This window comes from Sceloporus occidentalis, unplaced genomic scaffold, assembly GCF_023333645.1.
Source record: "Sceloporus occidentalis isolate IW3139 unplaced genomic scaffold, rSceOcc1.0.p SCAF_8, whole genome shotgun sequence".
NCBI classification, from domain to species: Eukaryota; Metazoa; Chordata; class Lepidosauria; order Squamata; family Phrynosomatidae; genus Sceloporus; species Sceloporus occidentalis.
In genome coordinates, this window is record NW_028316988.1 from 2,020,875 (window position 1) to 2,040,243 (window position 19,369).

A 19,369-nucleotide genomic window follows, 5' to 3' on the forward strand; every position below is an offset into this window, starting at 1 on the left:
ACAAAATAAAATAAAATTGGGTTCCTCCAGTTATATTCAATAAGGCAAATTTTAATAGATACCAGGATTTTAGATTATTTTATTTTAAATATTTTTATTATTTCATACACTAAAATAAAATATGCAGTTTCACCCCAGTCATTCATGGTGAGATATATATATAGATATATATACATACACACACACACACACACACCCAACATAAATTTTCATAGATCCCAGGATTTTATTTTATTTTAATTATTCCATACAAAAAATAAAATGTAGTTTCATCTAGTCATATTCAATAAGGCACATATATATAATATAATATAATATTTTTGAATATAACTGGTTGAAACTATATTTTATTTTATTTTTGCATAAAATAATAAAAATATATAAAATAAAATCCTGAGATCTATGAAAATGTAAATCGGGATTTTATAAATTATATATATATATATGTATATGTATATGTATATGTATATGTGTGTATATATATAATCCTGATTAAAATTTCCATAGATCTCAGGATTCTATTTTATTTTACATATTTTTATTATTTCATACAAAAATAAAATAAAATATACAGTTGGGATTTATATATATATATATGTATATGTATATGTGTGTGTGTGTGTGTGTGTGTGTGTGTGTGTGTGTATATATATATATATATATTATAATAATAATAATCCCAACGTAGATCCCAGGATTTTACAGAATGGATCGAAATAGCATTAAATCCTGCAGCTTTAAAGATGAAGCTGTTCCCTGGCTAGACTTCAACTCCCATGAGCCAGCGGGGCGTCGCGTCTCAGTGACGTCACCCTGAGTCGCTTACCTTCTGACGCTACTGCTGCTGCTGCTGTCTGGGGCTTGGTTGGTTCCTGCTTGGAGCAAAGAGAAGGCGAAGGTGAGAGGGAAGGGGACTAGATGCGTGTCAGCGCATCCAGACGTGACACCCAGGTTAGAGATGCGTGTTTATATTTTTTTCTTGTCTTTTTTTCTGCTGGGTTGATTTTGCTTATTAAAGACAGCTAAAGGGAGGGGGAAAGGGGGGTCAACACGTGTATAATGCACGTGGGAATGGAGGGAGGCGTGTCAGTGGGTGCATTTGCAAAACTAAATGTGTTTCTGTGCCCTTGCAGGTTGATCTTCTTTATTTATGGGGGGTTTTAGTACACATTTTAATGGCTGATCCCTTTCTCTGTGTCAGAAGAAAGCAAAACAAACAAAGCAAAGGAGGTTCTGCAAATATTGCAAACAGACACAGTATAAAATGTAACACAATAGAATGCAATGCCTCTTTTGACACAACTGTAACACTTTGGGTTCCGGTTTTCGTTGTGTGTGTGTGTTTTTTCCTCCCATGATATTTGTTCTTTTTAAATGGTTTTAAAAAAAGATATTAAAATAACCCACTTAACACACGACAAAGTTTAAAACGTAGACTTGGGCAACCGCTTTTAACTGCCGCAGCGGATCAGTGCTATGGAATCCTGGGAATGGATTTTGTGACATTTCAGCTTTCTCTTCAACCTCTCTAGGAAGCGATAGGCTGGGATTTGGGTTCGTCTGCTTGGCATCCGCTTCCGGTTATTAGTCCGAACTGTACGGGGAAGAAGATGCAAAGCAAGGCCGGCTGGTGAAAAACCCGCCTGGATCTTAAAAGTAAGTTGGAAAAGTAAGTTGGATGCCTCACAAAAGGGAGAAGAACGAGGTGCGGATTGCTTGGATGCACGAAAACAACCTTATTCCAGAGCAGATGGCTCACCCAAATGGCTCAGGATTGTCTATTCCAGTATGCAACCATCCAGATGTCGGTGGACTACAAATCCCAGCAGCCCCAGCCCAACATACTAGCCAGGGGCGATTGCTGTGAATCCTAACAGCATTGGAAAGGATGCGTGATTCTCATGCTTTCTAAGGCTGCGTCCGCACTGCAGAAATAACCCACTTTGGCCCCATTGCCACTTAGAAATAAATCGCTTTGCGATCCGAATTGATGGATGGGTTTGGCAGTGGTGTCAAACTGGATTTATTTCGGTAGTGTGAACGCAGCCGTTTCTCCTTTCTCATCCCTGTTTTGCAGATTGCAGCCTCACACTTCAGCAATCCAGGGAAACTGTTTGGAAAACGGTCCAGTTCTGCTTTGTCCCAAAATAAAAAATAATAATAAATAATAATTTTTATTTATATCCCGCCTTTCCAATTGCATGATCAAGGTGGCTTACAAGACAAGAAACGATAAAATACAAGTAAAACATCACAATATAAAAAGTTTAAAAACATCATTACTAGGGGTAGGAATGGGAATCTATACAAATCACAATTCACTAGGGGCAAGAAAAAGACAATATATTGCACTAATCCGGGGTCGAAAAACAGAGGGCAAGGAGCAGAGAAAAAACACTATTACCTAAAGTGAAAAAGCCAACTGGAATAGATGCGTTTTTAATTGTTTCTTAAAAGAAACTAAAGATGCAGAGGAACGGAGCTCTACAGGGAGCTTATTCCACAATGAGGGGGCGGCGATAGTGAAAGCCCTCTGTGAGGTCCTCACCAAATGGGATTTAGGGACCTCTAACAAATTGGTCCCAGATGTTCTGAGTGTGCATTGCCGTCTGCAAAATAAACGCAGAGCGATCCTGGGCAGCCACTTTCTCTTCTTCTCTGGCTCCGTCAGGCTGAGCGCATTGCCCTTCGTTCCTCCTCCTTTCCATCCCGGCCGCCTTTGCAAATCGGATCAGCGGAAATCAGATTAAGGCGTCTTTTTGTTCTTCCTCTCGGGGGAAACCGACGCATGGTTTGGCCGGAGCAGAGAAAAAGAAAGACTGCATCTACGTTGCAACATTAATGCAACTTGACACCACTTTAACTTCCATAGACTGCATGCATCCTGGGACTTGTAGTTTTGTTGAGGGCACCAGAACTCTCTAAATGTCCAAACTACAATTCCCAGGATGCCAGAGGATGGAGCCATGGCAGTTTAAAGTTATAATGTTATGGCTTAGTTTGAACCACTAAATTGCATTAAGCCACGGCAGTTAAAGCGGCGCCGAACTGGATTATTTCTGCATTGCAGATGGCATCCTCGGAGGGATTTGGGGCACTGTTGTAGATGCACCCCGCATCTGTTTCTATAGTGTTTCTATATCTGTTTCTATTCCTTCCAGCGCAATGTCCCTCTTGTTCGCCCGTTCCAACTCCATCCTCGCCTCCAAAAAGGACAAGAGACACATGGCAGAAGTCAGCGCCTCCCCGCTCAAGCACTTTGTCACGGCCAAGAAGAAGATCAATGGCATCTTCGAACAGCTGGCTGCCTACATCCACGAAAGCGCCACGTTTTTAGAAGGTGAATCAGTCTGCGCATCAAGGAAGTGCCCAAGCCACTACATGGCACCCTTTTCCTCCCATCCCTGAATCCCCTTTCTCCTTTTCATTCTAGAAACGCACAAGAATGTGGATCTGGACCCGGTTACGACGGAGGAACAGGTGCTGGAAGTCAAAGGCTATCTCTCCAAAGTCAGTGGGATCAGCGAGGTTTTGGCCCGGAGGCACATGAAGGTGGCATTTTTTGGGCGGTGAGTCAAGATGCCCAAAAAAGTGGGTGAATCCTCCTTTCTTTCTCTGTCTCCCTGGTGAGGAATTTGACATGGAGAGCTTGGGGCAGTGGCACCTGTTTACTGTGCCCTTCCCTTTTCACCCATTAACAGCGCCAGCCGTTGTTGTTGGGTGTCTGCCAGGAAATGCCAACCAGGTTGAGTCACTCCCTTGCTGTTAATTCTGGAACGATTCACTTGCGTAGGAAGGTTGCGTCTCCTGTATCTGAAGCGCTTGGCAACAGGAGCGTTCCGTGTTTTGGATTTTGTTTGAATTTTAGGATGCAATGGGAACTTGGTATCCGCTGGGGGTTTGGTTCCAGGACCCCCCCCCAATGGATACCAAAATCTTTGGATGCTCAAATCCCATGATGTACAATGGGGTGATACTATTGCTGCTGCTGCTGCTGTTGTTGTTGTCTTTTGGGGTTTGGTTCAAGGATGCCCCCATGGATACCAAAATCCTTGGATGCTCAAATCCCATGATATACAATGGGGTATTATTATTATTATTATTATTATTACTACTACTACTATTATTATTATTATTGCCTTTTGGGGTTTGGTTCCAGGATGCCCCTGTGGGTACCAAAATCCATGGATGCTCAAGTCCCGTTTAATACAATGGCATAGCAAAACCCGTTAAATAAAACATCAAAATCACGGTTTGCTTTTTGGAATTTTTATATATATATATATATATATATATATATATATATATATGCCATGGACGCTTGAATCCATGGATGGAAAATCTGTGGATATGGTGGGTTTGACTGTGCTGTGTTTGCATAAAACATATCCCTAAAACACAGCAAAAATACAATAACATCCCAAATCCACAATGCCCAATAAAGGTATCGCTGTTTTGTGGGTTTGGGATGTTATTGGATTACATTTATGTACATGATGAGATGGGGTCAGGAACGTGACGGTGTCAATGAATGCATGGAAATGGTGTAGCACTGAAGCTTAGTGCGCCTGGTGGAGACTTGACACTGTGGGTCTTGTTGCTTTTAGGACGAGTAATGGGAAGAGTACTGTTATCAATGCCATGCTGTGGGACAAAGTCCTGCCCTCGGGCATCGGCCACACCACCAACTGCTTCCTCCGTGTGGAAGGGACCGACGGCCAGGACGCCTTCCTGCTGACCGAGGGGTCCGAGGAAAAGAAGAGTGTCAAGGTACAAGGGGGTGTCCGGCCGGCTGGTGGACGTTGATCATAGAATTGCGCTGGAGGACCTACAGATGCCTAGAAAAGTGTTCTCTCTAGGAATCTCTAGGTCCTCCAGTGTGACTCAGTGGTCAACCTCTGCCAGAATTTGGCCATAGAGTTGTGCTGGAGGACCTAGAAGCAGTAGTTCTCGACCTTTGGGCCTCCAGATGTTTTGGACTTCAGTTCCCAAAAGTCTCAGTCAATATACTCCTTGCTCAGGAGTTGTGGGAGTTGAAGTCTCAAAAATCTAGAGGACCAAAGGTTGAGAATCATTGGCCTAGAGATTCCTAGAAAGGACATATGACTCGAATCTGCGAATAAGCAAATACGCAAAAGTTAAAACCGCAAATATGGAGGGCCAACTGTCTTCTTCACCATAAAAGTCACCACTTTTAGAGAGCATTTATTCCCGGATCCACCTGCGCAACCTCAACCTGATCTTTCTCTCCTTCCTCCGTCCATCTTCTCCAGACGGTCAACCAACTGGCCCATGCGCTCCACCAAGATGAACTCCTCACCGCCGGCGGCCTGGTCAGTGTCATGTGGCCAAACTCCAAATGCTCCCTCCTCAAAGATGACCTGGTTTTGATGGACAGGTGAGAGATAAACCTCCAATCCCATTTTATTTTCCATCCGAATTCTGGGCATCCAAGAACAGATTGTTACTACGCTGTGGACAACTCCCCGGTTCCATAGGGGAGTAAGTAATCCATGCGCACCTGAGTCAATGTGGTAAAGAAACTCCTTTTTACAGTGGCTTTTTACATGCACACATTCCACTTTTCCTCTCTATCTAGCCGAAAGGGTGTTTTAGCAGCATCTGCATTAGGAGAATGTGTTTTCCTTATGAAACCAAAGTTTCCTCCTGCAGTAAAGGCACAATGTGTGCAAAAGTTGTCCAGAAACTTTTGCAGTTCTTTGTGCATGAATGTAAGGAATTGAAAAAAAGATCCACATTGCTTATTTTATTTTCTCTGGTGCGTTGGGGTTTTGTTTTCCTTTTGGGAAGGCACCTTCTTCCTGTGGTTGCCGTCCAACTTTTTGGCTTTGCAAGCGTTAATTCCTCACCGGATGCTATATTCTCCAGCCTGCGAAAGGCAAAGGCGGCTTAGGCCATTTCTGTGGGCGGCTCAGATAATGGCTTTAGGCTGCTTTCTGCGTTTCAAAGCTGCTTCTCTTCAAGGCTGTGCCGCTTTTGAATTAACCCGTCATCTCCTGAGATTAAATTAGTTTGCTAGTTTCTGTATTTTTGTTCCTCTCAATCCTTCAGATAAGTTGGACTTGACCAATGCTTTGCATTGCACTCAGAAACACACTGGACTTTGAGATGCTGAAAACGGTCCATGCGCAGGGGTTTGGTGCCGTCATTTGGGTGGAGAGGGCGATTTGAACCGTGCCGTTTTAGCCATGTTGTCGTCTTTTGTGTCGCCTCTAGCCCCGGAATTGACGTCACCACCGAACTGGACAGCTGGATCGATAAGTATTGCTTGGATGCCGATGTCTTCGTCTTGGTGGCCAACTCGGAGTCGACCCTCATGCAGACGGTAAGGTCCATCCGTCCATTTTCTGGATGTGGCTGGGGAGTATTAAACCCATTGCACAAAATGATCATCTCCACTTGGTCTTCGTTTGTGCAACAAGACATGGTGTCATGAAAACACAGGATGGATGAAATGAAGAGGGGGTAAGGTGTAACTCTGGGATTCCCTTGGAACCGTTTGCCCCACTGATCCCACCCTTTTGTTCCCCAGGAGAAGCAATTCTTCCACAAAGTGAACGCCCGCCTGTCGCGGCCCAACATCTTCATCTTGAATAACCGCTGGGACGCTTCAGCCTCCGAACCGGAATACATGGAGGAGGTGAGCTGTTTGCTGACATGGGGAGCAGAGAGTAGAAAAGAAAGCATGGCTTAACAACGTTGCTCCCAGGCAGATGGGTTATAGCATCTTTGAGGGTGCGGGGAGTGCACATCGCACCAGGTGACACCCCAGGGAAGTGGATATATGTCCACTTTTGGTATCCTTGGGGAACACCTGGCTTTACAGCTAGTTCCTGCTCAAAATGCAAACTCTCCTCCTTCCATTTATTTCCCCTTTTAGGTTCGGCGCCAGCACATGGAGCGTTGCACCAGCTTCCTGGTGGACGAACTGGGAGTAGTGGACCGGGCGCAAGCCGGGGACCGCATCTTTTTTGTCTCCGCCAAGGAAGTCCTGAGTGCCAGGATCCAAAAGGCTCAGGGGATGCCCGAAGGAGGTGAGGCAGTATAGGGTAGTGGTTATACCACGAGACCATTCAGCAAGGAATGTTCTTCTGAAGACTAAAGGATGGATTTTGACGATTCTCCCTCCTAGGTGGAGCACTGGCCGAAGGTTTCCAAGTGCGGATGTTCGAGTTCCAGAATTTCGAGAGACGGTTTGAGGTGGGCTTACTTGGTCTCTTTTCTCACAGAGGTTTCAGAAGAGGGGACACTGTAGCTCAAAAATACAGGTTGAGTCTCCTTTATCTGAAATGCTTGGGGCCAGAAGAGTTTGGGATTTTGGATTTGCATATACATAATGAAATATCTTGGAGCTGGGACCCACATCTAAGCACAAAATTCACTGATGGTTCATATACACCTTATACACATACCCTGGTCATTTTATCCAATGATTTTAATAATTTTGTGCATGAAGCAAAGTCTGCGTACACTGAAACATCAGAAGGCAAAGGTGTCCCTATCTTAGCCACCCATGAAAAAAGTTTCCATTTTTGGAATATTTCATATAAAGGAGACTTAAAGTGTATAGTGAAATGCCAAGCAAAGTATTTGACTTGAGACAAAGCCAGACTCCTGCAGTGCCTCCTCATCAATGTTGTTGTTGTTGTTGTTGTGTGCCTCTAAGTCACTTTTTTACATATGGTGACCCTAAGGCGAATCTATGAAGAGTCTTATGTATAGATAAAGAGTCTTATGTATATATAAAATGTGATTCAATGCCAGGTGCTGAGTTTTATTCCCTCCTTCCCTGGTTCCTGCAGGAATGCATCTCACAATCTGCGGTGAAGACGAAATTCGAGCAGCACACGGTCCGCGCCAAGCAGATCGCCGAAGAGGTCCGGCACATCATGGACTCCGTACATGTCGCTGCGCAGGAGCAGAGGTGAGTCGCGACACTGAAGACCCTTTAAATATTTTGGTCTTGTTGATCCGTATCAACAAACCAATTATTTGAGTTTTGATCAGTGCCAGGGGTAGGTCTTTGGTCAAGGCAAGAACCTGTTGAAGACCAAGCCACTTGAACATAGTTTCTAATGCAATAAGAATGGGGCACAACAATTCATTGTTGCTGGGAAGACTCCCTTGCACCTCTCTTTCATACACACACACACATATATAAATATATATATAAACTTACATACATACATACATAAACTCCATGCCACACTGACTCAGGATTTGTTCAGATTTTATGCTGCCATTGCCTTCAGTGGCTTTCCATGGCTGAGCAGGATCCAAACCCTGATCTCCAAATTCGTAGCTCTACTTCTACACTGCAGAAACAATGCAGTTTGACACCGCTTTAGCCACCATGGTTCAATAGTATGGAAATCTAGGATTTGTAGTTTGGGGAGATATTTTGCCTTCTGTATTGCAGATTGTGAACTGCTTAGACAGTGCTGAGTTCACTCAGTATAGAAACATAAATGCTGTTGCTAAACGCTGTTGTTCATTATCAGAGATCTCTGGTGCCATGACAGGCTGCATAGCATAGGAGCCACGGAGTCCGCTGCTGTGCCACTCTGCTTTGGTGGTGCATTTCCTAATTCAATGTGCGTTTCGTCCTCCTAGGATCTACTGCTTGGAAATGCGGGAAGATCGACAGGAACGCTTGGGCTTCATTGACAAACAGCTGGACTTACTCACTCACAACTACAAGCAGAAAATCAAGCAACTGACCGAAGAAGTAGAGAGGCAGGTGAGCGACTTGGCAAAAGGAGACGCAACGATAACGCAACTGGAGGATAAAAGATCCCATTGTTGTGGTTTTTGACCTCTTGTTGTTGCGTTCCTTCTTGAAACCTTATAAGTCTGCTAAACCAGTGGTTTCTAGGTTATGCCATTTTGGGTGGCATTTCAGGGTGGCATTTTTCCCTGCCCATTTTGCCCACTTAACAGACACATTTCTACTCTTTGTTTCGTTTTCCAGGTGTCGAACGCCATGGCGGAAGAGATCCGGCGTCTTTCCGTGTTGGTGGATGACTTTCAGCTGGATTTCCACCCGTCGCCGGTAGTCATAAAAGTGTATAAAAACGTGAGTAAACCTAGTACAGAGTAGATATCTGAGGCCATTCGTGGTTCATGGTTGGTGCACTAAGCCTGTCTAAGCCATCTAGGGTTTAATGTTCTGTATTTTTCCTTACCTTTGTTCGCTATTCTACAACAACATGAGAAGGAAGAGGTTGGGAAATACATATTTGGGAACTAGAGTTGTTTCTTGTCTGTTTAGGAACTGCATCGACACATTGAGGAAGGTCTGGGCCGGAACATGTCGGAACGATGCTCCAGCGCCATCGCGGCCTCATTGCAGACAATGCAGCAGGAAATGATCGGTAGGTTCTTGTTTCTTGTTCAGAAAATGTTTTCTCAGCAATCGGACAATATAGTTTTTGACCGTTTTCTGAATATTTCCTGGTATTCTCTGCATCTGGAGCAAAGCGTCACCATCTTCTGCCTGCTTCCTTTTCTCAGATGGTTTGAAGCCTCTCCTCCCGGCTTCCCTCCGGGGCCAGATTGACATGTTAGTCCCCCGACAGTGCTTCATGCTCAGCTACGACCTCAATTGTGACAAACTGTGCGCGGATTTCCAGGAGGACATCCAGTTCCACTTTTCGCTCGGCTGGACGATGCTTGTGAACCGGTTCCTGGGGCCGAAAAACACCCGGCGGGCCCTCATGGGCTACAATGACCAGGTGAGCCATTGCGGATGGCTATGGGGCTATGTGTAGAGAGCCAGTGTGGCATCGTGGTTTGAGCGTTGACCCTGCAGACCTGGGTTCGAATCGTGGCTCAGCCATAAACCCTTTGGGTGACCTTGGGCATGTCACACTCTCTTAGCCTCAGAGGATGGCCATAGCAAACCCCCTCTGAAGAAGTGTGCCAAGAAAACCCCATAAGTTTTAACACTGGCAGCCCTAATTAAACATACATGAGCCCTTGCCAGATTTCACATTGGCAACCCTAATTAAAAGTACAGAAGCCCTTTCCAGGTTTTATTCTATATCTTCCAAAGTCCCCTATCTAGGCTGAAGGATTTTGCGATATGTGAGAACCTACAAACTTCTCTTGTTTCTTTTCTTTGAATCCTCTCTGGCCATCCTCCGTTTTAGGTCCAGCGTCCTTTGCCGCTGACCCCGGCCAACCCAAGCCTGCCTCCATTGCCCCAGGGATCCCTGACTCAGGAGGAACTCATGGTGTCCATGGTCACTGGCTTGGCCTCCCTCACCTCCAGGACATCCATGGGCATCCTTGTTGTTGGCGGAGTGGTGAGTTGAACCGAGAAACACAGGCTGCAAGTGTTCTGGGATTGATAGTTTTGGGAGATACAGTTGCCTATAGTCATCTTTTTAGAAGAGGATCCGTTCCGTACCCCCTTGTGAAAATGTCATTTTGCTTATATTCAAGCCCCATTGGCCCCCCTCTGCGCATGAGCAAGGGACGCGAGTTTCAAAGCCGCGAGAACAGAGGGAGGACTGTATTTCTCTTCCTATGTTAGCTCTAGCATCACAGCAAACTACGAATCCCAGAATCCCATAGGATGGAGCCATGGTAGTTAAAGCAGTGTCCGACTGCATTAATTCTGCAGTAAGAGCCATTGATGCATTGTGGTTTACAATTAGTCAATCGTCCTATTGCGGTCAATGACCATATTAAATGACCATAGTCCTAAATTGATGTGAATGCATAATATGCACACATACTGTGAACATTAGTGAGATACATACACCTACGGACACCAATAAAATATAAATATAACAGCCCAACAGGGCTTGAATATGCACACTTTTCCATTTTCACAAGGGAGTCCAGTGTGGATCCCTGCAAAGTTGCGTGAATTGCTTCATGGACCCAAACGATCCTTTCTGTCCCTTCTCCCTGGCGTTATAGGTCTGGAAGGCGGTGGGTTGGCGTCTGATTGCGCTGTCTTTCGGCCTCTATGGGCTCCTCTACGTCTACGAGCGCCTGACCTGGACCACCAGAGCCAAGGAGAGGGCCTTCAAGCGCCAGTTTGTGGACTACGCCGGGGAGAAGCTCCAGCTCATTGTCAGCTACACTGGATCCAACTGCAGCCACCAAGTCCAGCAGTGAGTGTGCGGCTTTGCACCAAGCTTTGCACGGGCGGCTATATATATATATATATATATATATATATAGCATATATAAGACATACTGCATATATCTTCCATCTTCTTTTTTCCATGCTTTCTCAATGAATCCTTTCCAAATGCCATCAGAGTCACTTCTTCTCCGTAATCCCCCTTTTCACTTTTAATCTGCATGTCAATTTATTATTAATCGCTAGTCATCTATAATAATAATAATAATAATAATAATAATAATAATAATAATAATATAATATTATATAATATAGATAGGTAGATATATAACAATACTATACAACAATACTACACTTCTATCTATTTTAATAGTCATAATACTTTATAGTTCTATTATCGCTTTCTATTCCTATTATCGCTATTATCACAGCTGGGTTCTGCTTGTCGACCAATGTCACTTTTTGGCATCCTTCAGTCCCTAACCCATAAGACTCCCTGTACTTTTTATTGACGTTCCCCTCTCCTCTTTTTGTCTTCTCTTTCACAATGACAACAACAACAACGTGGAAAAGGGAGCTGGCTGGGACTTTTGCGCAGCTCTGCCAGCAGGTTGACGTGACGCGGGAAGATCTGGAGAAGGAAATCAGCGTCCTGAACCAGAAGATCGAGGTCTTGGATGCCTTGCAGAGCAAAGCCAAGTTGCTCAGGTACTTAGAATAGAAACCCAGAATGGAAGGGATCCCCAGAGATCATCAATCCCAACCCTACAGCTTCCCAGACTCTTTTGGAAGATGCTGCATCCACATTGCATCAATAATAATCCAGGTTGGCTTCTGCGTTGTGGATGCAGCCAGAGTCTTTCCCAAATCTTCTCCATTGCTTTTGTGGTGTTTGTGGCTTGCTTGCAGGTGGGGGGAATCTGGGGATAGAAAGTGGTCACTCCTCCTTGTTTTAAATAGGGGAAACATTAAAGTTTAATGAAGACTTCTCTGTCTTTTTTTGCAGGAACAAAGCCGGCTGGCTGGACAGCGAGCTGAACATGTTCACGCACCAATACCTGGAGCAGAGCAGATAGAGTGCCACTGTTAAAGGGAGAGCGGCTTTGTCCGCTTCGGAAAAGAGTGTGGGCTTAAGAGGAACCCCTTGGGAGAGATGCAGAGCAACTAAGGGCTGCGCTTCTCCCTTTCGGACACGGGTTCGAGAGACCCCTTTGCCCCGTGTCTCTGCTCCGCATGGTTTCAATCCCTCACTTCTGCTTGGAAACTCCTCCTTTGGGAATCCCACACTTCTCTTACGCGAAACACTTTGCAGGAAGGAAAACCCAAATGATGTATTGAAAGGAGAGGAGACCTGTCCTCCCTTCCTTCTCCTCCCACTCCCCCCTTTTTTTAGACCCAACAATGAAATCCTGAGATCGAATTCTTCCAAAGATGTCCCTCGATTCCCTACTAGTGATTTTTTTGGGATTTAAAAATCCTCAGATAAGTTTTGTGTTCCTTCAAGGAATGGTCTCAGAAGCCGATGCAAAGTTGGACAGGTGCGATCCCACCAAAGTTAAACTTATGCATTGGTTTTGCTAGGGCAGATTTATAATTGGGATTAATCTATATATATATATATATATATATATATATATATATATACTGGGTTAACTTGATAAGGACTAGTTGCATGACCATATATATATATATATATATATATATATATATATATATATGGTCATGCAACAAGTCCTTTTCAAGTTAACCAAGTTACTGCAACCCCTGATGAATTCTTGAGAATGGTTTTGCCAAGACAAAGATTGGGATTATATATCCCTCACCATTGGCTATGCTTACTGGGGATGCTGGGACTTGCAGTCTGACGCCGTTTCAAACGCCGTAGTTTCCCTGTTTGTGGCTCTCCATCATTTTGCGTTCCTTTTAAAACTTTAATTTGCTGGGATCCTGTTTGCCTTCGAACTCGGGATGTCCTTCTGAGATGTAATGAACCGAACAACACTGTTCCTTTACCATATTTTAAAATGATTTAAACAGTTTAGCCAAATGCACTTTATTCAGTTTCCTTTTACCTCTTGGTTATTGATACTCCTGCTAACTTAATCCATTATTAACACACACACATACATATATATATTCCTCTGTTTTCATGTTCTGGTTGAATACAAGATGTTTCGAAACCCTCTCCAAAATGTGCGTTTTCTACCTGCGATGTGTATTTGCTCTGAGGTTCTGGCATGAATGTGGTTTATTGCTAAAGCAATGTTAAAAAATGGAAAATGAAATTAAAAGGTGAGACACACGACGTTGGACAAAAAGCCTTTGCCTCTTGTCTTTTCTCAATTGAAAATGCCTTTCCTAGGCTGTGTCCGCACTTCAGATATAACCCAGTTTTGCACCACTTCAGCTGCAGCGGCTCAATGCTTTGAAATTCTGGGAATTGATTTTATTATTCTTTTTATTTACTATTATTATTATTATTATTATTATTTTATAATTTAATTATTTGGGGAAGCATTCAGCCAAATTCTTGACACTTTTTATTTTATATATTTTAACATGTATATTTTTTCTGCTTGAAACTTCTTTTGGATTTCAAATATTAATATATATATATATATATACATACATACTGCAAATGCTTGAAACTTCTTTTGGATTTCTTTTTTTTAAAAAAAATATTCCAAATGCTTGAAACATTATTATTATTATTATTATTATTATTATTATTATTATTATATCTATATCTATATATACCAAATGCTTGAAACTTTTTATTTTATATATTTTAATATATATATATATATATATATACACACACACACACACACACCAAATGCTTGAAACTCCATATATATATATATATATATATATATTCCAAATGATTGAAATTTCTTATTATATTCCAAATTTGAAACTTCATATATATATATATACATATATATATATACTCCAAAGACTCCTTTTGGATTTCCTTACACACCTTAAGGTCATTTTATGCACATCCATTTTTTAACCATGAGACTTTCTGCATGCAAAAACATTTCTGGCCCCATGCATTTCAAAGAAAGGGAAACTCAACTTTTTGGATTGCAGCTAGCATTAGGAAAGGTCTGCGGCCCCTTTAAGAACGGACCGCGCGTTGCATGCTGGGCAACGTAGGCTAACAGAAGCCCAGCTGGCCAATCAGGAGGCGTTGGTAGGCGTGCATTGCAAGAAGCAACGGACAGAGAAGTGAATGGGTGAGTCTTGCAGGGATGCAATTGCAAGGGGAGTCTTTGGGGGAGTCTCTTACTATTTTGGGGGTCAGGAGGATGGGGACCTTCCTTTCCCCCCTTTTCCAGCTGTGTCTCACTGCAAATCCCGTCAGCCCCAGCCCTGTATGATGGGTGCTGCAGTCCAACACATTAGCAGGTCCTTCTCTCTATTTGGAAGAGTCAGAATGACTTCTTAAAACCTTCCAAATAAGTCCCACTGCAAATCCCATCAGCCCCAGCCCTGTATGATGGGTCCTGCAGTCCAACACATGAATAGGTCCTTCGCTCGTACTATTTGGAGGAGTCAGAATGATGTGGGTCTTCTCCCCCTCTCCCTTCTTAAAACTTTCCAAAGGAGTCCCACTGCAAATCCCATCACCTCCAGCTGTGGATGATGGGTGTTGCAGTCCCAACAAATTGCAGGGTTATTCCCCCTGCTGTTTAAAAAACCCTCTGGCTAGGTCTCACTGCAAAATCCATCTCCCCCAGCCCTGCATGATGGGTGTTGCAGTCCAACAAAAGGGAGGCTGATTGAATGACATGGATTTCTTTAATTCCCCTCCATCTATCTATCTATCTATCTATCTATATATATGTATCTCCCCCAATATGTCTCACTTCAAATCCCATCACTCCCCATCCCTGCTTGATGGGTGTTATAGTCCAACTAGTGAGAAGGTTATTCTCTCTACTGTTTGAAGGGTCAGAATAATGAGGGCCTCCCTTAAAACTCTCCAACCAGGTCCTACTACAAACCCCATCACCTCCAGCTGTGCACGATAGGTCTTGTAGTGGACAAATGGACCTTGGCTGTCCTGTTTTAAGGCTGATGGGAGATGCAGTTAGTCCTGAGGGGGGCTCTGTTTAAAGTAGGGGAATGAGGAGGCTGCCTAGTGGAGAGAGGTTTAAATTGTTTGAATGCAGATGTTGCTGGATATATTATATTATTACTGTATTAATATATTAATGTAATATATATTATTATATTATATTAATATAATATATTAATAACATAATTATTAATATCATATATATTATAACCATGTTTTCTTTCTCTTTTCCTGGACTAAGTCCACCTGGTCCTTCTTTCCGGGGGCAGAAAAGATGGATTTGGAGAAGCTGCGCCTCTTGAACCAAGATCTCCTCCAAAAACTCAGAGACAACCAAGAAGAGTTCAAGAAACGGACCCGTCTCCAACTGGCCCCTCCATCATCCCCAGGCGGCCGAAAAGCCTCTCCGGAAAGCAGAGAGATCATGGAGGCCAGGGGCCAGGTACGGAGAGCATTTGGTTTTCAACTCCTGAACGTCTCTTATTTATTTATTGTGTTTCTCTTCGTTGCGGGTTTTGTGTGACGCCGTGTGAAACCATTTTGCGCAAATTACGCAGTTTTCCCAAGATATTCACGGGATAAACTCCTGATCTCCTTTGTGTAATAAACGCGCACAACGACAACAATGCATTGATATTAGGGTTCTCTGGAACGCAATAAAACCCGCAATAAGTGGGATAATATGTTTGTGTTCCCAGAAGGAGAACCGAGGCCCGTTTCCCAACGCTTCGAGGACCGTATCTGCAGGAGAACGGCGGCTTAGGATGGAGACACCCGGCCCCAATTCCTCCTCCTTGAACCCATCGCCGTCCCACAACGGAGGTCCCAACGAGAGACGTCTCTGGGGACGTTTGGATCCTGGTTCCCCTGGTGCCAAAGTGGTTTTGGTGCCATCGACGGAGGCATCCGGATCTTCGGAAACCGGTCCCACGGCAGAAAATGGTCGCCTTCAAAAGGACCCAAGAAAACCACCTGTGTCTTTGGAAGAGCCGAGTTCCGGAGAGAAAACGGACGCAACACCAGCCAAGGCAAGAGCATCTGTCTGGATGCCGCAGACCCCCAAGTCGATTCTGCTTACGCCGGGGTGCAAGGGCTCCAAAGAGAAAGCGAAAGTACATCTCGTAATCCGTAATCCGGAAGAAAGTGCACATGTTGTGCATATATGTGCAGGGCTGGGGGCGATGGGATTTGCAGTGAGACGCAGCTGGTGTTTTTCTTTTGCAGAAGGAGGCCGGGCGTGTGACGTTCGTATCCGACCCCGCAGAGGACACGATTCCAGCTGGCCGATGGTCCGTCCGCCCGCTCCTGGGTTACGACTGGATCGCAGGTAAGGGAGCGTTGTAGTATTTTGCGCTGTCAGAGGTCCCGCGTTCAAGTCCAGCGCCAGATGAGAAGGTTATGGCTGACTGGCCCTATGGATAGCATCGCAAAATGGTGTCCCATATATAAAATGGCAACATTGAGGTTTGCTTGGAGAGCTAACTAAACTTTGAATATCTTGAAGCCATGGATGCAGAATCTGTGCCAAGGAGAAACAAGGAAGGATGGATTCCCATCTTGTTTCCATCCCCAGAAACCGCTTGCTTTTCATCCGGCGCATGGCGTTCCTTTCGACTCCCTTCTTCCTCTCCAGGGCTGCTGGACGCGGGTCCTTCTTCCGTGGCGGAGAAACCGGATCAGTACTTTTCCGAGCTTCAAGAGTTCCGGCGAGTGAACCGAGACGCTTGCATCTACGACCAGGATTTGTGGTAAGCGGGGAGGATTTGCGGGAGTGGTTAGTATCCCTCTGCGTGCCTGAATCTGCTCCGGGTTTCAGTCCAAACTTTTAAAAAGCCACCCAAAGCAATCGAGGCCCTTTACGTCCCTTTGCACCTTGCACAGCTGCCGTCAATGTTGGATTAAAACCCAAACCACTGCACCAAGCAGAGTCCCAGGATGTATTTGGAACAGGTTTGCCATTGCCTTCCTCTGAGGCTGAGAGAGTGTGCCTTGCATTCGAACCCAGGCCTCCCAGAGTCCTAGTCCACTGCTCACCCCACAGAAAACTGTATATAAGGCTTTGTTTCTATCTTTATTTCTCCACAGGTCAGAAGACCCGGCTTCGTCAGCTCACCACCGAGAATCAGAAACAGACCCGGCTTCCCATCAATGTACGGTCAGATTCGAATCCGCTCCCTGTGTCCCCTTTCCTTTTTTAGTGGCTATGCAATCCTGGGATTTGTAGTTTTGTGGGACGTTTCGCCTTTTCTGGTGGCACCCAAACAAACAACAAATCCCAGGATTGCATACCATGGCAGTTAAAGCGGAATCAAACTGGGTTAATTCTCGAACGTGGATGCAAACCCCGTTTCTCGCTCTCTAGGTGTCTTCTGCTACCGGTTGAACAAGCGCCTCTTTCTGCATCCCCTGAATCCTGAATCCGCTTGCCCTGTTTGCAAAACCCCCCGAAACCGGAGACCCCCGGAGACCCCAGTGGAACCCGCCTTTGTCAGGTTTGTCTAGTTAAAGTGGTATTGGACTACATTATCCCTGCAGTGCGGATACACCCTTAGTGCAGGGTTTCTTTGCCTTAGCGTTATGTGTTTGCATGGGCTTTCAGGTCTCCCCAGCTCTTTCGGCATCCCCTTTATTTTGAGGTTGTGTGTCTTTTTGTTTTTTTAGGGTCAGCATCCCAAGATCGACCCTCCTTCCAGCTTACAAGCACAAAATCCATCGCAGGAAAAGCTACGAACCAGCCGACGACTTGGCGTTGCCTTCGGTGAGTTTCGGGTTCGAAAGAGGATGGTTGTTGGAATCGGGGGTGCCGAAATGGGGTGATCCCCTGGCTTGAATCCCCCCATTTAAGAAATGGGTTTTGTTTCAATCCGATAGCACTGCCTGGCCGGCTGGGAGAACCCAATCCGAGCATTTAGTCCGACGCTCAGCAGCCTGGACCTGGGCTCTTCCTTGAACGCCAATCCGTCCGGATGCTCCAAAAAGGTAAGGATGCGCTTTGAGCATTGGCCAGGGTTCAATTCCCCCCTCAGCCATAGAAACCCACTTTGGGCAAGAAGTCACACTCTCTCAGCCTCGGAGGAAGGCAACGGCAAACCTCCTCTGAGCCAGTCTTGCCAAAGAAACCCCAGGATAGGTTTGCCTTAGTTTGTATTTCGGAATTCCAGATCAGAAATATGCAACTTATGTGCATTTTTAATAAATAAATAAATAAATAAATATAATATAATATAATATGTGACCTCGATTTAGTCAATGCGTTCTCTTATCTGGGTTCCAGGGTTCTCGAGCGTCGGGGGGAACCCGGACCGACGAACTGCTGGACCGTTCCCGCGTGGCGGAATTCGAACTCAGAAACATCGCCCAGCACCGGAAGCGCCATAAGCCCCCATCTGGCAAAGCCAATTAAAAAGCGCATTTGCCTGTTCCTTTGCACTTTATTAATTCATTGGGAACCGATAAGAGATATTTTATAAGCTATCAGGACATCATGCATTGGGCCATTCAAGAAATTATATGGGTGCATAATTATGCATAATTGCATAATTATGCGGCTTCTTTTTTAATTTTCACTCATCACCTTTAAAAATATTATTATTATTATTATTATTATTATTATTATTATTATTATTATTAGCCTTTCCTTACAGATCGAGGCAAGTTACATACATAACTTAGGGTGATGCGTGAAAAATGTGTGACCTGGATAAGCCGTGGTTTAGCGCAATGCGCAAAAGGGCGTGAATAGCATAAATCGTGGTTTGGCGTCATGTGCAAAAATGTGTGACTGGCATAAGGCATGGGTTAGTGTGACGTGTGGAAATGTATGGCAACCATAAAGCATGGTATAGTTTAGTCAGTGCAATGTGCAAAGATGTGTGGCTAGCATAAGCCATGGTTTAGTGTGATGCCTCCAGGAAAGCCAAATATGTATGTCTCCTAACTACGTAGAAACTATCTGCAGGGATCCACCTTGAAATGGGAATCTTCTGAAGGATGCTGATGATCTTTTCCGGCTTCTCATTGGCTCTTCCTCGGTTGCCATGGCAACTGGTACGCAGAATCCTTTTCCCCATCACTCCATCCATGGACCGTTTGAAACAGCGCATGCTTGGTCCTGCATTGCCTCCCTGGATGATGCTGTGGCTACTGAGTTACGAATTGTGGCT

The 19,369-nt window shown here is 44.5% G+C and overlaps 2 protein-coding genes across 5 annotated transcripts; both read left to right on the forward strand.

Annotated features, from left to right (window-relative positions):
- Positions 1 to 838: 838 nt before the first annotated feature.
- MFN2 (mitofusin 2) lies at positions 839 to 12,799 on the forward strand. Of its 3 annotated transcripts, none has more exons than XM_089534159.1 (19): positions 839 to 898; positions 1,533 to 1,656; positions 3,162 to 3,340; positions 3,434 to 3,569; positions 4,608 to 4,770; positions 5,274 to 5,398; positions 6,238 to 6,346; positions 6,554 to 6,661; positions 6,902 to 7,055; positions 7,154 to 7,221; positions 7,824 to 7,945; positions 8,635 to 8,761; positions 8,993 to 9,097; positions 9,293 to 9,395; positions 9,535 to 9,755; positions 10,173 to 10,328; positions 10,951 to 11,147; positions 11,693 to 11,827; positions 12,126 to 12,798. In XM_089534159.1, the coding sequence occupies exons 3-19, from the start codon at positions 3,166 to 3,168 to the stop codon at positions 12,193 to 12,195; spliced, it is 2,274 nt and encodes a 757-aa protein (XP_089390285.1). In that variant the 5' UTR covers positions 839 to 898; positions 1,533 to 1,656; positions 3,162 to 3,165; the 3' UTR covers positions 12,196 to 12,798. The 3 variants fall into 3 exon arrangements, with proteins under 3 accessions (XP_089390285.1, XP_089390286.1, XP_089390283.1); XM_089534160.1 differs by having other exon boundaries at positions 861 to 951; positions 1,533 to 1,669; positions 12,126 to 12,799; XM_089534157.1 differs by having other exon boundaries at positions 861 to 951.
- Positions 12,800 to 14,294: 1,495 nt separating this feature from the next.
- Positions 14,295 to 19,248, forward strand: MIIP (migration and invasion inhibitory protein). Of its 2 annotated transcripts, none has more exons than XM_089534161.1 (10): positions 14,295 to 14,361; positions 15,448 to 15,648; positions 15,905 to 16,318; positions 16,431 to 16,533; positions 16,780 to 16,954; positions 17,292 to 17,356; positions 17,569 to 17,698; positions 17,868 to 17,964; positions 18,078 to 18,185; positions 18,481 to 19,248. In XM_089534161.1, exons 2-10 carry the CDS (start codon positions 15,481 to 15,483, stop codon positions 18,607 to 18,609), a joined length of 1,389 nt encoding a protein of 462 aa, XP_089390287.1. In that variant the 5' UTR covers positions 14,295 to 14,361; positions 15,448 to 15,480; the 3' UTR covers positions 18,610 to 19,248. The 2 variants fall into 2 exon arrangements, with proteins under 2 accessions (XP_089390287.1, XP_089390288.1); XM_089534162.1 differs by having other exon boundaries at positions 16,840 to 16,954.
- Positions 19,249 to 19,369: the final 121 nt, after the last annotated feature.